General features: G+C 38.7%; 1 protein-coding gene across 1 annotated transcript; it reads right to left on the bottom strand.

Moving 5' to 3' along the window:
* GIMD1 (GIMAP family P-loop NTPase domain containing 1) lies at positions 1 to 10,374 on the bottom strand. The gene is made up of 2 exons (XM_037031891.1): positions 9,955 to 10,374; positions 1 to 261 (listed from the first exon to the last, which is right to left on the bottom strand). Exons 1-2 carry the CDS (start codon positions 10,372 to 10,374, stop codon positions 1 to 3), a joined length of 681 nt encoding a protein of 226 aa, XP_036887786.1.
* Between the last annotated feature and the right edge of the window lie 5,234 nt (positions 10,375 to 15,608).

Raw genomic sequence — 15,608 nt, 5'->3', positions numbered from 1 at the left:
TTATTTGAAAGTAAGAACTTGATAACAATTTTCTTTTATAATTTCCATGATTCTTTCTAAGATGTTTATTCTTAGTTCATTGAGTGAGTTTCCTTTTTTGTACTGGAAAATGTATCTGTGCTGAACAGAATTTAGCAGGGTTACCATCGCATCAGAGGCCTCGTGTAAGTATTCGTCTTCCCTGAACCCAGCTGCTTCTATTTTTTCTGCATGGGTGAAAAGGATGGCAGTATAATTCTTCCAAGCATGTCCCAGAAGTTCCTGAAAGAGAAGATGTTAAAGTGGCTATTTTCCTTGGACTGTCTTCCTCAAAAAAGGACAGAGGAGTATTATGGCCCTACATACACAGTCAACAGCTCTGTGTGGTGTTATGTTTCTAAAAGCTGGTGTGTGTAATGGGAAGTAAAGATGCAGTCAAATAATGCCATCAAATGGAGACAGATGTGTGGGCTTTCTGAAAAAAGGCTTTAGTTCTCCATTTTATCTGACTGTTATAACCTATGCATACATATCCTCAAAACTGTGTGTTATCAGTACTGTGGATGATACATAGCTGTCCCCTCTTGTCTCTGGTTTCACTTTCTGCAGTCTCAGTAATCCACACTCAACCCTGGTCCTAAAAGATCCACCACCATTCACCTCGCTTCCTCTTATCACGTAGGCCCTGCATCACGTCACCGCATCACAAGAAAAAGGGCAAGTACAGTACAGTAAGATGTTTTGAGAGAGACCACATTCACATTAACTTTTAGACAGTAGATTGCTTTCATTGTTCTCTTATGTTTCTAGTTATTGTTAATTTCTTACTATGCCCGATTTACAAACTAAACTTTGTCATAGGTATGTATGTACAGGAAAAAACTGTGTATAGGGTTTGGTACTATGTGTTCTCAAGCATCCACTGGGTGCCTTGCAATGAATGCCTCATCGCTAAGGGGAAATGACTGTATTTACACTTACAGCATTCAGCAATTACTCATATTAGCCTGCCTACCAAAATCTATTGGAACCATTGAATTCCTTTCAGTCAAAATACCGTGGCTAAGGGAATTGTCTTACTTGTTTTTGGTAGGAATGCTGTTATCACTGTAGCTAAAAGCATTGTCTAAGGATTTATAATTACATAATCTGGTTACATGTAATGGAAAAGCTAAGATCAAAATACATTTGGTGATTTGGAACAACTACAAAATATCTCTGTGATTCTCATCCTCTCACTTCATGTGCCTACAATCCAACGAAGTTTATCAGATGACTTCCTCTAATGTGGCTGAAAAATACTGAAGATGGGCGTTCCGTTGTTTAGTGATCTGTGGAAGTTGGTTGTGTAATAAATTCTTGTTTGATTGGTGAAATAAGCACAAGTAACAGCATGTGGCAAATTGCTCATGCAATATGAAAGGCATCTAGAAATAACCATTTAATGTGCTTGAATATTTCCAGTTACATGAAGTCATGACAATATGACAGTAAAATAACATTCCCTTCATTCCAAACACTCCCATTACCAAAATATTTCCAAAGCTGCCATCGTTTATAATAGCAAGAGAAACATAAAATGCTAAGGAATACAAACCAAGACCTCTGATAACCAGAAGAGGGCTGTTCAACTAATATTTAGTCCCACTTATTATGCTAAGTACTTGACATCTTTATCTCTTTTAATAAAGATTTTTTTATTTATTTATCTTTAGAGGGGAAGGGAAGGAGAGAAGGAGAGAAACATCAATGTATGGTTGCCTCTCGTGGGTCCCCTGCTGGGAACTGGCCTGCAACCCAGGCATGTGCCCTGACTGGGAATTGAACCACGATCGTGTGGTTCACAGGCCCATGCTCAATCCACTGAGCTACACCAGCCAGGGCTCTTTATCTCTTTTCAAGCTCAACATGATACTAGTGGGAGATATTAGTATTATCTCTTTCACTGTATGGAGAAACTGGTTCATAGAGAATACAAACACTTAGGTATTATTACAAACTCTGGTTTTAAAAAAATCTTGAAAAAATGAGAGACAATTTAGGAAACTTTAATGTATACAACAAATATATTACTAGTATTTATAATATTAAGAAATGAAAATTAAAAAAGCAAGGGAGGCAGGGAGAGTGGAAGGAAGGAAGGAATAAAGGAGAGAAAGGAAGAATCAGGACTTGTAAGTTTAATAAGAAAAATACAGGAATTATGGAACAGTATATTTAAGATTAAAGGCATTTGAGACCATTGTTACCAATGATAACTTCTAATATGGCCTGGTGTTTATCAATGATATTTAATTACACATTCTCCAGAACTTGACTCTAAGCTCTTTGAATGCAAAGTTTATGCCTTTATATATAAATCAAAGCCTTTAGCACATTGTAAACTCTCAATATATTTGGATTAATGTGGAATTTGAACCCTCACCACCATCCCAAAATGGATTTATTTATTTACTTACTTATTTATTTGTATCTACAGTTTCAAAACTTAACCCTCGGTACCTGAATTATACTTCCTATAAAGCTTCTTTTTTTTCTGTAGTTCATTTTCATGGATTTGCCTGTAGTCTGGACTCTATTTTGTATTCAGAAGGACTCTCTCAAGGAATAGGTTCAAAATTGTTTTTCATATCTGTTGAAAATTTGTCTGTTAGCAACATAGTATAATTGTACATGTCCAGTATAAAATGCCCTGCTCAAGAAAATCTATATTGAAGTTTCAAGGTCAGTACGAGAGAACAGTTATTCTAACAAAGATTCTAAACTTTACAAAAAAAGAGATTCTTTAAACAGTTAAAATTACATGTTTTTTAAAACATAAATTAGCAAAACTTTAACCCAAGTTTTGTTTTTTTTTTAAGATTTTATTTATTTATTTATCTTTAGAGGGGAAGGAGAGAGGGAGAGAAAAATCAGTGTATGGTTGCCTTTTGTGAGTCCCCTACTGGTAGTTAGCCTGCAAGGAACCAGCCTGCAACCCAGGCATGTGCCCTGACTGGGAATTGAACCGCAATCATCTGATTCACAGGCCCGCGCTCAATCCACTCAGCTACGCCAGCCAGGGCGAAACTTTAACCCAAGTTTTAAAGAACATAGCTCTTGTGTAAGTCTAAGTATACATGTAATGTCTTCATCTCATTTTGCCTGATCATGACATGACAGAATGAGCAGAACTCTTCACAGTTTGCCACATAGTCAGTATATTGCACCACATCTCTCATGGGGGAGGAGTCAGAGTGGTCAAAAAAATTACAGTTGCTGTTGTGGGTTGAATTGTGTCCCATTTGTTGAAGTTCGAACCTCCAGTACCTCAGAATGTGACTTTATTTGGAAATGGGGTTGTTGCAGATGTTACTAGTTGAGATAAAGTCATATAGTGTGGGCCTCTGACCCATTATGATTGGTGTCCTTATAAACCAGAGAAATTTGGGCAAAGACATGAATACAGGGAGAACGCTGTGTGAACACAAAGATGGCCATCCGTAAGGCAAGAAGAGAATCACTGGACAGATCTCTAACTCACAGCCCTTAGAGGGAACTGACCCTGCTAACATCTATTTCAAAATTCAAGCTTCCAAGACTGAGAGACAATAAATTTCTGTCGTGTAAGCTACTCAGCTGGTGGTACTTACTTTTGGCAGCCCTAGCAAATTAATACAAGCGATTGAAAAATTTAATGAAATGCTAAATATAGCAGATCTAGGTTCTAGGAATAAAAAGATTTCTGGGGCATTTTGCTGCTTGCTAAAAATGCATCAGAATCTTTAGGGGTGGAACCTGGAAGTTTGAACTTCTAAAAGCATTCTAAGTGACTTATTCCTTCTGCAAATATTCACGGAGGGTCTACTTCATTCCAGTAGAACACAAGACAGATATATATTCCCTGCTTCGAAGTAGTGGAGATTCTTAGAACTGAGGGTGTGGGATAGACGGGGTGGGAGGGGGGAACACTTACAATTTATTGTAATCGCAAGTGCTATGATAGAAGATATATTGGTGCTATAGGGGCAGACATTTAGCCCAGTTTGGGGTAGGGATGGGGAGTGGGGGTTAAGGAAGTGATCAGAAAAGTTTCTGGCATGTGATGATGCCTTGAGCACAGGAGTTAATGAGGGGGCTCCTGGGCCGCAGAGACATGCCAAGTCAAGAGTGGGATTGGGAGTTATAGATTAGTATTGGGATTTTATTTCTACACAACTATTGATCCCGCACCACTCTTGTCTCTGGAAGTTTCTCGGACTTAGAGTTAGGTCTGATATTCTCCCTGTCGGTTGTAAATGTGTTTACATTGATTGCCATACTATTGAAATGAGAAACACAAGTTAACGCATAGCTGCTGCCCTTAACCCGTTGATGCTACTACCCCCAGACCCTTTCTCAGCATCGGATGATGCATGGCCCATTTTGGACATGAAGTATTTTTAAAACATCACTATATTAAAACTTTGTGCAAAATAAACTGTTTAGTAGATATGGCCCTTCCTTGAGTTCTATATTATTACAGAACTCTTATTAGTTAGTACTTACTGCATTAAATGGTACAACTTTCATGGGATGTCTTTAGTTCTTGGTTTTCTGTATTGTAACAGTAACACGTTCCCCGTTTGTCTCCAACATATACTTCAAAGCATAATATGAGTCAGGAAAAATGCATTAAAGTACCTGAGGAAAATAGATTGGTAAGCTCAATATCACTTCCGACTCCACGTGGTGTTTAGCCGTTGGGAACTTTTTAGATGTAGATAATTATTTTTGAAAAGATACTCATATCCTGAACTGTGAGAGCAATTGTACTTTTGAATTACAGCCAAGAATAGAAAAGAATGGTTGATTTAGCTTATAATCTTTAGATTGATTTTTGGCTGGAAAGGAGTAGAATATTTGAAAGCAGTGTGTCGCTTGGTGTGTAGTCATTGTGTTAGTGGCCAAGCGTCCTCTCTATGGACCCAGAAACAGTTGATTGATACCTCACATAAAAATCCAAGAGCAAGATAAGTTAATGTAAGTGATCTGGTGCTAATAACTTAAATACAGTACTAAGCTAGGTGGAAAATTCACAATCCATCATGAATTCGTTGGGTTTCAGAGTGCTAATGGGTATGATTCCATCTAGTCCTTTTGGGACGGCTAGTTGGGATATAAACTTTGTTTTCCAGGAATTATATTCATTTTCCCAGGACCTCACCAGCCCTGCCCCATTTGTTTGTGGTTGATGAAATCATAGCATCTGGACTTTTTAGGGGGAAACTTTTTAAAAAGCCAACTATTACATCAACTGAGAAAAAAATTATCATAAAAAAGAGGACAGTAAGGACCATTTTTTATATGTGATGCTATTCCCTTACTCTCATCCCAGTTAAAGCCCTGCAGTTTCCTTCTCAGAGAGCCAAAGCTGAATGATAAGACCTTGTTAGATGAGATTCAGAGAATTTTCAGCTTTAGAGATCATCTGTCCAAGTTGCCTTATTTTACAGAAGATGAGATTGAAGCTGTGACGTTAGTGGCTTGGCCAAGGCAACACAGCTGATTGTTGGCAGGGCTGGGCCCACAGCAGAGGTCCCAGGACTGCCAGGCCCACTCCCCACTGAACTGGGGTTTCTTACTTTATCCTTACTAAGCTAATGAATGTTCTTCTCATAATTTTCTAAATTAGTAAGGAAGTTCTTATAGTTACAAATCAGGGCCATATAGGTTTAATTTCACTTGTACTTTGTTTTGAAGCCTAGCATGATAATCCCAAAGAAGTTTACAAATACTATGTCCTAATTTTAGGATCAAATTCCAACAATAAAATTATAGCCAGTATATGCCAGTGCCTGAGTTAATTTACTATTGTGTGAATATGATATTAATCCTGAAGTAAGGCAGTAAACACTATTCTCTGTCCCAATTTATCAATGAAGAGACTGAAGTTTAGAGAAGTTACTTGCCCAAGGTCATAAAGCAAGTAAATATCTAAGTAGGAACTTGAACACAGGCATAACTTAACTCCAGAACTCAGGCTCCTAACCTCTGAAACTGTTGCCCATACCTAGAGTTCAGCTGAGTGGTACCATCCCAATCTGAGTAATGAGGACAACAATAAAAACAATAATAATAGCAATGTCTGTGAATCTAAGTCAGGCCCAGTGCCAAGCACATTATAATCATCAAATATAACCCTCAGAACTCTTTAACACAGGTAAAATTATCTCCATTTTATAAGTGAGGAACTGAAGCCAAGACAGTCTTATTAACATTTATATTCATATACCCAGAATTATAGCAAGGCTTATTTTTTAACTAAATTCACTAAGCTCATGAATTTTGTATTTTCTCTCCTTTCATTGGCCTTTTTGAGTCTTTTGTATACATATCCACCTATAACATCAACAGTCAAGTAGTTGATTCTAAATAAAAAATAAATGTGGAAAGCCTGACTGTTTACAGTGGGGTTGTCAAACTCACTTTCACTGGGGGCCACATCAGCCTCATGGTTGCCCTCAAAGGGCTGAAATAATTTTAGGACTATATGAATGTAACCACTCCTTAACTGTTAGGGAGTTGAAATTACATTTGGCCCTTTGAAGGCAATCGTGAGGTCTGACGTGGCCCCTGGTGAGAATGACTTTGACACCCCTGGTTTATAGTAATAATGCATGATACCATGATAGTGGAAAGAATATGGTTGTAGTCAATTCATGGATTCAATTCTTAGTGTTTGGCTGCATGCTAGCACGCTCCCTAAGGTGACTTTATTATATCTGTTCTGATCCATTATTTGTGGATTTGTATAAATATTCAAATGATATTCGTATATTAAAACGAACCATTCCCTTTTTTCCCCAATTTTGGAGGGGATGACTCACTGACATCTCTACTATTTTACTGTAAATTAGTAAAGGCCTAATATAAATAAAGAAAAAGGAGTCATTTAGGGAAATATTTCAGTTGTCACAGCTGGGAACCTATGAAGCATCTGTAAAATATTGGAGCACAAATTGAGATATTTAAAGAGACAACAGGGAGGTACAGGAAAGAAGAGGTCATTCTCTGGCATGGGCCTCACAGACCCCTTCCATGGCAGGCATCCATGCCCCACAAAGGGGAGTGAGAAAGGGTGAGGGCAGATGTTCTATTCCCCGCCCGCTCTGCATGAGCCTGGAAAAAGAAATCCAGGGTGTGTCTGCAACAAGAGGACCTTAGCCACTCCTTGCTCCTTCCTAGCAGCTGCTGGTCCTGTTGCATAGTCAGACACTCTGCAGCTGCTCCCAGTCCGCAAGCACATCCAGATGGCTGCCACCGGGGTGCGAGGCACCTTCCGGAGGGAGGTCATAAACAGCCAGCCTGGGCTTAGGCGACCTTCAACGGAAGATTATGGTGGAAGCCCAAAATAGGACTGTGATGCCTCCCACGGCTCGTGGGCCCCTCAGGATTATGAAGTCTTGGCTGCTGAGTTCTCCCAGGAGAGAACTCATTTATTCTCAAAAAAATTACTATGGATCTGGGTTTGGCCCTAGCCCATCTCCTTTCTGCCTTCAACTCCTGAATTGGACGCTAACTTATGGAAGGCAGCCGTAAGACAAGGCTGTAGGCCAGATACCATTTTAAAAGATCAGAGACATGTATGAAACAAATTTATTTCCATTAAAAAAATGAGGGGATTACAATATTGTCCTATATTTTAAAACTGGAAAAACCTATTTTCAAAATGTACAGTATGTCTTTTAAATACCCTTTTTTGGCTCAGTTATAGGACCAGCATGGAGAAAAATTTGGAGACATATGGAGAGAGTCAGGTTAGTTGTGGGAAATATTTGTTTATGCATTTACTGAATTTACAGAATTACAGCCATCTATAGCTTAAGATAAATGCTTATTTAATAGTGGCTTTAAGTGAACTTTAAACACTTTGAAAATTACTCTGATGGAAAGTTTCAGTTTCTCCTCTGCCACTTGATTTCCCACCAGAACTTGTTTTACACGCAGGATTGGAGAGTCTGGGAGAGGCTTATGGGCTTTCTTGGATTCCACACTGTTTCCTAATTGCAATCATCTTCTCTTTTTCTTTGCTTTTGTATGGTATGTCCTTGATTTTTCAGGAGTTGAATGATGAAGATTATTTTTTATACTCTTGTCACCCTAATTTTTTCCGCTAGTTTCTTGTGATTACACATGTGGATCTTTTTATTTTTAGAAACATGTACAGTTACTGAAAAATATGATATGTGTCTGCCATTGAAAACAATCTTATGCCTTTACTAGTTAAAGGGAAAAAGTCTTTCTTTAAAGCAAAGTGTACTATCTGTCTAAGTATAACAGATCCAACATCAGCACGGTCAGAAATGGACCCAGAGAAGAGTGGCATTTATACAAATTTTTCCTGAAGGAGATATATCTGCTCTCTATTCTTCATGTACTTTACCTATGGAGCTTCTAGTAGAGATGAGATCTCTGAGCTTGGCGACTTAACAAGGCTACAGAGTAAAACTAGTCAAGTCCAGCCGTTAAATGTGGGTGGGCCCAGGCTAGAGAATCAAGAAATTGAAGAGAATGGAGCAGTTCCATGAGCTTCAGGAATCATTGGTTATACATGGGCCTTGCTCATATATGTGTATGTACCATATGCAGGTATCATTGCCTCCTGCTCCTAGCTGTGGTCAGACCCAGGACCTCTCCCTGCTTTCCAGCCCCTCTCCTAAACTGGCTAAATAAACCTCCAACTTAGCGACTTATAATAAATGAACAAACAACAGGAATGAGCCACAAGGCAAAGGTGGCCTATGTCATTTATGTCCACCCTGAGGTTGCTGTGGTCTTCTCAAAACGGGAACATAGCAGTTTCTGACTGACCCTGCAGATTATGAGGCAAACAAAGCATCTGAAATTCCTAATCTTTCCCCCATAAATAAAGCATCAATCTCTCCTGTATGTCCATCATGGTGTGTCTCAGTGGAGTCCCCTTTCCCCCTAGTCAAGCATGACACTGCTGAGGCATTGTCTCATGTTTGTTATCGACTTGTCTCTTCCAGACTCCAAGTTTCCTGATGGCAAATGTATGTATTATTCACCAGTCCTTAAGCTGTGTGCAGGTACTCAGTTCTGTGTTCGATTACTGAGTGAGTGAAAGAATACCCACTCATCGGTGTACTATGAGATTGTCCCCCTGATGTTACATGGATGCAATTCAGTATTTTAATTCAGTGGTTCTGAAGCTTGACTGCTTTTAAGAAATATATGGCAAGTTTACACATGTGCATGTATGTAGGCTCTACTTTTGAGATTCTGTTTCAGAGAACTTGGATGAATCTGCCCTTTTAACAAGGAACCCAATTGATTCTGAAGCAGAGAGATAGTCTGGGGGCCACAATGTCAATCTTACTCAGGTTTATAGTTGTTAGGGACTCAAGACAGTACGCCTCTAAAGTTTAATATCTTATTTTTTTCAATGACCCAGTTGTAAAACGACAGACTGAATTCCTCTAAAAAATTGCCAAGATGACTGAGTGGAAAAATCAAGTAATTTTTACTGAATATCTTGATATGACCAGCAGTTGTTTTAAATGACTTATTTGAAACTTGCTCTAAATTACTTTAACCAGTTTTTCCCCAAAATTACAAGAGAAAGTTTATTTACAAAGTCACAGAGGTAGAAAAGGTGAACCAGCTGGTCTGCATGGGCTCAGGAAACAACTCACAGTGGCAAAAGTGGGCCTTCGGAGCTCAGAAAAAAGGCAGGCAAGGAGACGGTTCCTGCAGCGGTAAGAAGGGAGGGAAAGGCATGGGTGTGATCCAGAGAGAGAGAGAGAGAGAGAGAGAGAGAAAGCTCACCCTCTTGCCCTGATGAGAAAAGAGGGGTAGGGAAAGGTGTGGGCATGCTCAAGAGAGAGAAAGACAATGCCTTTTTTAAAAAGTTTTTATGATTATTTTCTATTAGGATAATGTCCTCCAAATGGTACTAAAGGCATTAGTGCAATTGCCTCTTTGCATTATTACCTGAATCATCTGGACTGGCGAAGATGCCTCCTGTTCACAGAGAGGCATGTCTGCTCTCTGGACCAGCAGAGCAAGATGCAGACCCTCTTGCCCAAAGTGATATTTCAGGGCCTCCTTGACCTCTTGTTTCACATGATCCTTGCTCAGCTTGCTGTGAGGATAACCTGGAGTGTCCAACACCTTGACCTGCAGAGTTATCTCTTGCCCTCCTCGACGCATAAAGCCACCAAGGTGACAACTGCGGCCCAGACGACATTTTTTGGTCACAGAACATGGAGCAAAGGTGCTTTGGAAGTCAGTGCTTCCCAGAAGAATGTTTCCAGAAGAACTTTTCCCACTCTGAGTCAGGCCAAAGAGGGCCAAGTTGATGACCATCTTGTTGGAGTCTGTCATGGCTGTGGATAAATGAAAGCTCAGCATAAGCAAGTAGGCTTCTATGCTCCCCCCATGTAAAGCTCCTTACCTGGCCTGGAGCACCCTGGGTGTAACCTTTAATTCGATTTCCCCTCACTCATAGTAACTACAGGGTGGAGGAATGATTCACTAAAGTGTACACACCCCAGTGAGTAGGGAAGATTGAAATAATATTAGTAGTTTGTAATGGGAGAGGAGAGGGAAGTCAAATACAGATAAGAAAGGGAGGAGGAAGCAAGGCAGTACAATGAAAGAAAAAAAATTACATAAAGACAATGCAAACCATATTAAGTCATCAGTGTGGTAGGTGAGTTAGTTTAGGAATGGGTGCTGAAGTCCCTCAGTTCAAAGTTGGTAGCAGTATTTGAAAACTTATTCATTCTTGGAGGAGAGGTAGGAACAGTGGGATAAACAGCCCTTCTTGCCTTTATACACTGCCCCCCACCCCACCTTCCCGTCTTCCCACCACTTGTCTACACCTGTGGCCTCTGTGAACTAATCATCTTTCCTGACTTCCCAGATGCTTCTCTCCTATGAAACGTGAATAATGTTAAAGAAGACTTCTGTTTCTGTTTAATAATTTTCCACAGCCAGGCAACATTCTAATAAAAATGAGAACTACTTGTAATTTTTGTAATAAAATAATAAATCAATCATTTCCATGGCCCACTACGGTAAAAACTATTGGTTTCTTACTAAAGTCCAACACATTGTGCAGCTCAGTTATGAGGGAGGAGAACCTTCAGAGACTCTGTTCCATTTGTACCACCCCTTAACTGGAATTAATCTCTTGTGCACAACATAAGCCTCTTGTAGCATTTTATGGTCATCTTTCATCTTCATTAGATCAATAAGGCGATGCTACTGGCCAAGTGCTAAAAGTACTCACTACTGATTACGGAATAAAGGCATTTCTTATTGCACATTTATTATTTTTGCTTACAACTTATACTTCTCTTATGGAGTTTCTATATTATATATATATAAAGTACCTCAGGCCTTTCTTGTCCTCTAATGTCCAACCCCAGTCTACCCGGACCCTAACACAAAGGCATCTCAAACCCCCATACAAAATATACTCATTTCTTGGATGCCTCATGGTTACCCCAGCTTACTGTAATTTAATCACTCAGATTTTTTTTTACTCCTGAACCAGATATGTGATTTTTAAAAAGAAAAAAAATTAATTATGGAATCCCAACCCCATTGCTGTATGTCACCTACCGTGTCCAATGTTGAAAATGCTTTCCACAAAGACTTCCCTCAAGCTGGTACAGGTGTTCTTTGGTATGAACTTTAGCCTTTTAACGTTATTATTGTACCAGTGTGGGACTGATACTGTGTGTATTCTATTTAGTTAATCTGTTACTAGTATCCTTTCTATAAATGATTAGTTGTCTTTCTCTAATTAGCACGAATTTTTTCCTGTCACCTGACAGACCTGTAATCTCAATAGGTACTTTCTGAAACTTCCTTAGCCAGGATTAAATTCTTTGTTTTAGGACATTGCTAATATTAACAATTTATCTATAGGATGAAGTAATGCAATCTTGGTAAGTGTAAAAGAGAGACTAAGCATTCGAAAGCAATGGTTATATTTTTTCCATTGTAATTGATACATACCATGTTATCATGTTTTTGAAAATTTCAATAGATATGTAATATATGTGAAATAAATCGATATCGACTTTATAACAGTAGTAAGTTTATAAATTTAAAAATATTTTAAGAAAGCTCTTGGCTATTTTCATATAATTGAAATTTATTATTTTATCCAAATTGATGCAATCGCTAGGGTAATCAATCACATGGAGTTTTCTTATCAATTAATAATATTCAATGAGTACAATTAACTATAACTTGAAGCCAAATAAATTTTATTAAAATAGGGGCTTTATTTTGTTAGTGAAAGCTTAATTTTTTTTTACTTCTTAGTATATAACCCATACTTTTTCCAAAATACTTTCCTGTGTGTAAGATGTAAAAACCTTCATATGGTTATACTCTGTTTCATCTTCCCCTGTACTCCTCAAAAGGTCTGTGAAATGTGTATTCTGTGTGAAGGAAGCTTCGAGACACATCTGGAATGCCTTATGACTTCGTGGGCAGGACGTTAGAAAGCCTTCTTCCTGTGCAAATATGACCAGGAAAACACGAACCGAGTGCACTCATCTGACGAGCACATTTGGCGTTCTCGAGTGAAGCAGAGAACCTCCCCCAGGTGGCGGTAGCAGCCTGTTCCCTGAGAAGTGTTTTGGGCCAGAATTTATTTTCATTTTCTTCCTGAAACCGTAAACTGACATTCTTCAACTAGGCAATGTATATCAACACGTAATACTTGTGTGGAACGGTCTTTTGAATGAAGGCAAAACTAAGCCTTCTTTCCCATGTCCTGTATAGAAAGTGACACATGGACAAGGTTCTTAGTTTTCGAGCCTTCCAGTTTGAAATTATAGTTTAAATCATTTGCTGATTGCAGCATTTGACTGTTTAAAAAACAAAGTTCAGGATTCATACGTGTGGTCAAAATTCCAGTGAATCTGCAAAATTTAAAAAGAATTTTCAAGAGGTTTAATGGAGATTTTAAATTTGAGTCCACTTAGGGCCGTATAGTAGGAGTAATGTATTAGCATTAGATGATAGTAAATTGTTTAGGTTAATTATTTTTGAATCGGGGTGAAAACAACAACTTGAAAAACTACCCTGCTCTTTTAAGTAACTTGGCTAAATTAATATACAGGGATCAAACTGTATAACTTTACCAGCTGGCTCCAGGATTTCTCTGAGAAAGAGAACTGCCTCTGTTTGAGGACAGTTTGATTAGCTATTTAAGGTAGAAGAGGTATTCTGGGAGCAGGAGCCAAATTCACATGAAGTGAGAGCCCAACTGTTGGAGATGGAGGAAAGCATAAGAAAAGAGTAGGGGAGATCATCAGGGTAAATAGGGGTGGGAGGGATGGAGGGAGGGGAGGGAGGGAAAAGGAGGGAGGAGCCAGAGAAGGAGGAAAGGTGGGGGTGGGAAGAGGAGGAGCGCTCTCACTTGTGAAAATGGCTAAGGGACTCTTCTAGAGCAGAGATAGCTGATGCTCCGTGTGAAGGTTTTCGCACTGCTGAGATGTAAAGTCAGCCACATTCACCGTTACTTTGTATGAAGATAAATTTTTATTTTTGTTTTGTTTTTGAATATCGTTGCATTTTACTTTGATTTTATTTGGTAGAAATTAATGGAAAGACCTGAGGTCCACCATAGGTTAGCACAGGACAGTTATAACAAAAGGTGAATATTGTGAAATGGTTTCAGGATTGAAGTAAGTCAGGAGTGGCAGGAGGTTGAAGCTGGAAGGACACTAGTCCCTAAGAATCTGCAAGACCCTGGGGGTATATTAGACTTCAGAATATATGAAATGACATATTATGTGACATGAGTAAAAGTTATATTTCAGATTATAAACACACACACATATTATACTAGTTTGCTAGGAGCCACATAATAAGTATCATAGACTGAAAGGCTTAAACAACAGAAATTAATTTTCTCAGAGTTCTGGAGGCTAGAAGTCTGAAATTAGGTGTAGTCGTTTCTCCTGAGGACTTTCTCCTTGGCTTGTCAATGGCTAACTTCTTCCCATGTCTTCACATGGTCTTTCCTCTGTGTATCTGTGTCCACATTTCCTTTTTCTGTAAGGCCACCAGTCATACTGGGTTAGGACCCATCCTAATGGCCTCACGTTGACTTAATTACCTCTTTAAAGGATCTGTCACCCAATATAGTCCCATTCTGAGGCGCTAGAGGTTAGAACTGCAATGCATAAATTGTAGAGAGATACCCTTCAGCCCACAACACACACATTATGTGTGTGTCTATATGTGATTATATAAATTATATGTCATTGTACTCTGTAAAATTCTTATTCTGTACTTTATTAAATTGGGTTTTAGTATAGGTAGTGCTTGACACAGTCATTTGGTTTAAAGACACTCATGATTTTAGACAAATTCCAATTTGCATTGGCTTGAACTGTGAATCACTTCCTAGTATGTTATCTTTTCATAATAAAGAAGAACCTTAGAGTAATAAATGAACTCTTTATTTATGATGTCTGAATTGCCTTAACCTTGGCCAGCACTGCTCCAAGTCAAGAAGAACACAGATAAACTGGTTGAAGTTGCTGGTGATTGGACTGGCTCCATCTGAAGTGGTCTTAAAGTAAGATATCAGGTCTCACCTTTCAAAAAATTTTAGAGAGCACTGCCCAGCAGATTGAACTTGGGAGACAGATGGTCCTAATTTGAACACAGTGTAAAAGTTCTCAGAGCAATGAAGAATGCCCACGTCTGAGCAGCAATATCGATGGGAGTAGGAAACCAGTTCAAACTTGGTTGTTTCATATTTTAAAGACTCTACCAGTCCCAACCCCACACAGGAACACTTATGATGTTTTTTGTTGAGACCGTGGCTGTTTTTTTGTTTGTTTGCTTTTTTGTTTTCCTTCTGAGTTTTTCTAGTGAATTTTTAGAGTTATAAGTGAAATATATATTTCAAAGCATTTAGAAAATTCAGAAAAGACTAGAAAGGAAAATAGAATCACTTTTTAATGTTTAATACCTGGGGCCCATGGGGCAATGGCTCCTCTTGGGCACTGACAATATAGTTCTTTTTCTGAGCTACACATTTCCTTCCCCTATTTACTTTAAGAATCACTGCAATAATGACAGGCATTACTAATGGGATTATGTTTACTGCACGAACCATGTCAAGTCAAGAGTAATTGTTGGCAATCAGGATATAGTATTTTTTAAAACATTTTTTAAAAGATTTATTTATTTATTTTTAGAGAGGGAAAGGGAGGGAGAAAGACAGGGAGAGAAACATCAATGTGTGATTGCCTCTCAAGCACTCTCTCTCCTGGGGACTTTGCCTGCAACCCAGGCACGTGCCCTGACTGAGAATCAAACCAGCAACCCTTTGGTTAGCAGTCTGGTGCTCTATCTACTGAGCCACACCACCCAGAGCAGAGTACAATATTTTTCTATGCTACTGCATTTTTATTTGCTAAGATTTATTTATAATTTTAGCAACTTTACTAACTGGGAGATTGGTTTATAACTTTCAATTTTTACCCTATATCAGGTTTTCAGATCAGGAATATGCTAACCTCTTAAAATAAATAGAAAAATGTTTTTCTTTTATGGTGTTCTGTAATAATTAGATACGTTGGCAGTTACATATCCCTAGAAAG

Source organism: Sturnira hondurensis, unplaced genomic scaffold, assembly GCF_014824575.4.
Source record: "Sturnira hondurensis isolate 20B ecotype Veracruz unplaced genomic scaffold, ASM1482457v3 Scaffold0021214, whole genome shotgun sequence".
In the NCBI taxonomy this organism is placed as follows: domain Eukaryota; kingdom Metazoa; phylum Chordata; class Mammalia; order Chiroptera; family Phyllostomidae; genus Sturnira; species Sturnira hondurensis.
Note: the sequence above shows the minus strand (reverse complement) of the source record. Positions and strands in the feature narration are given on the sequence as shown.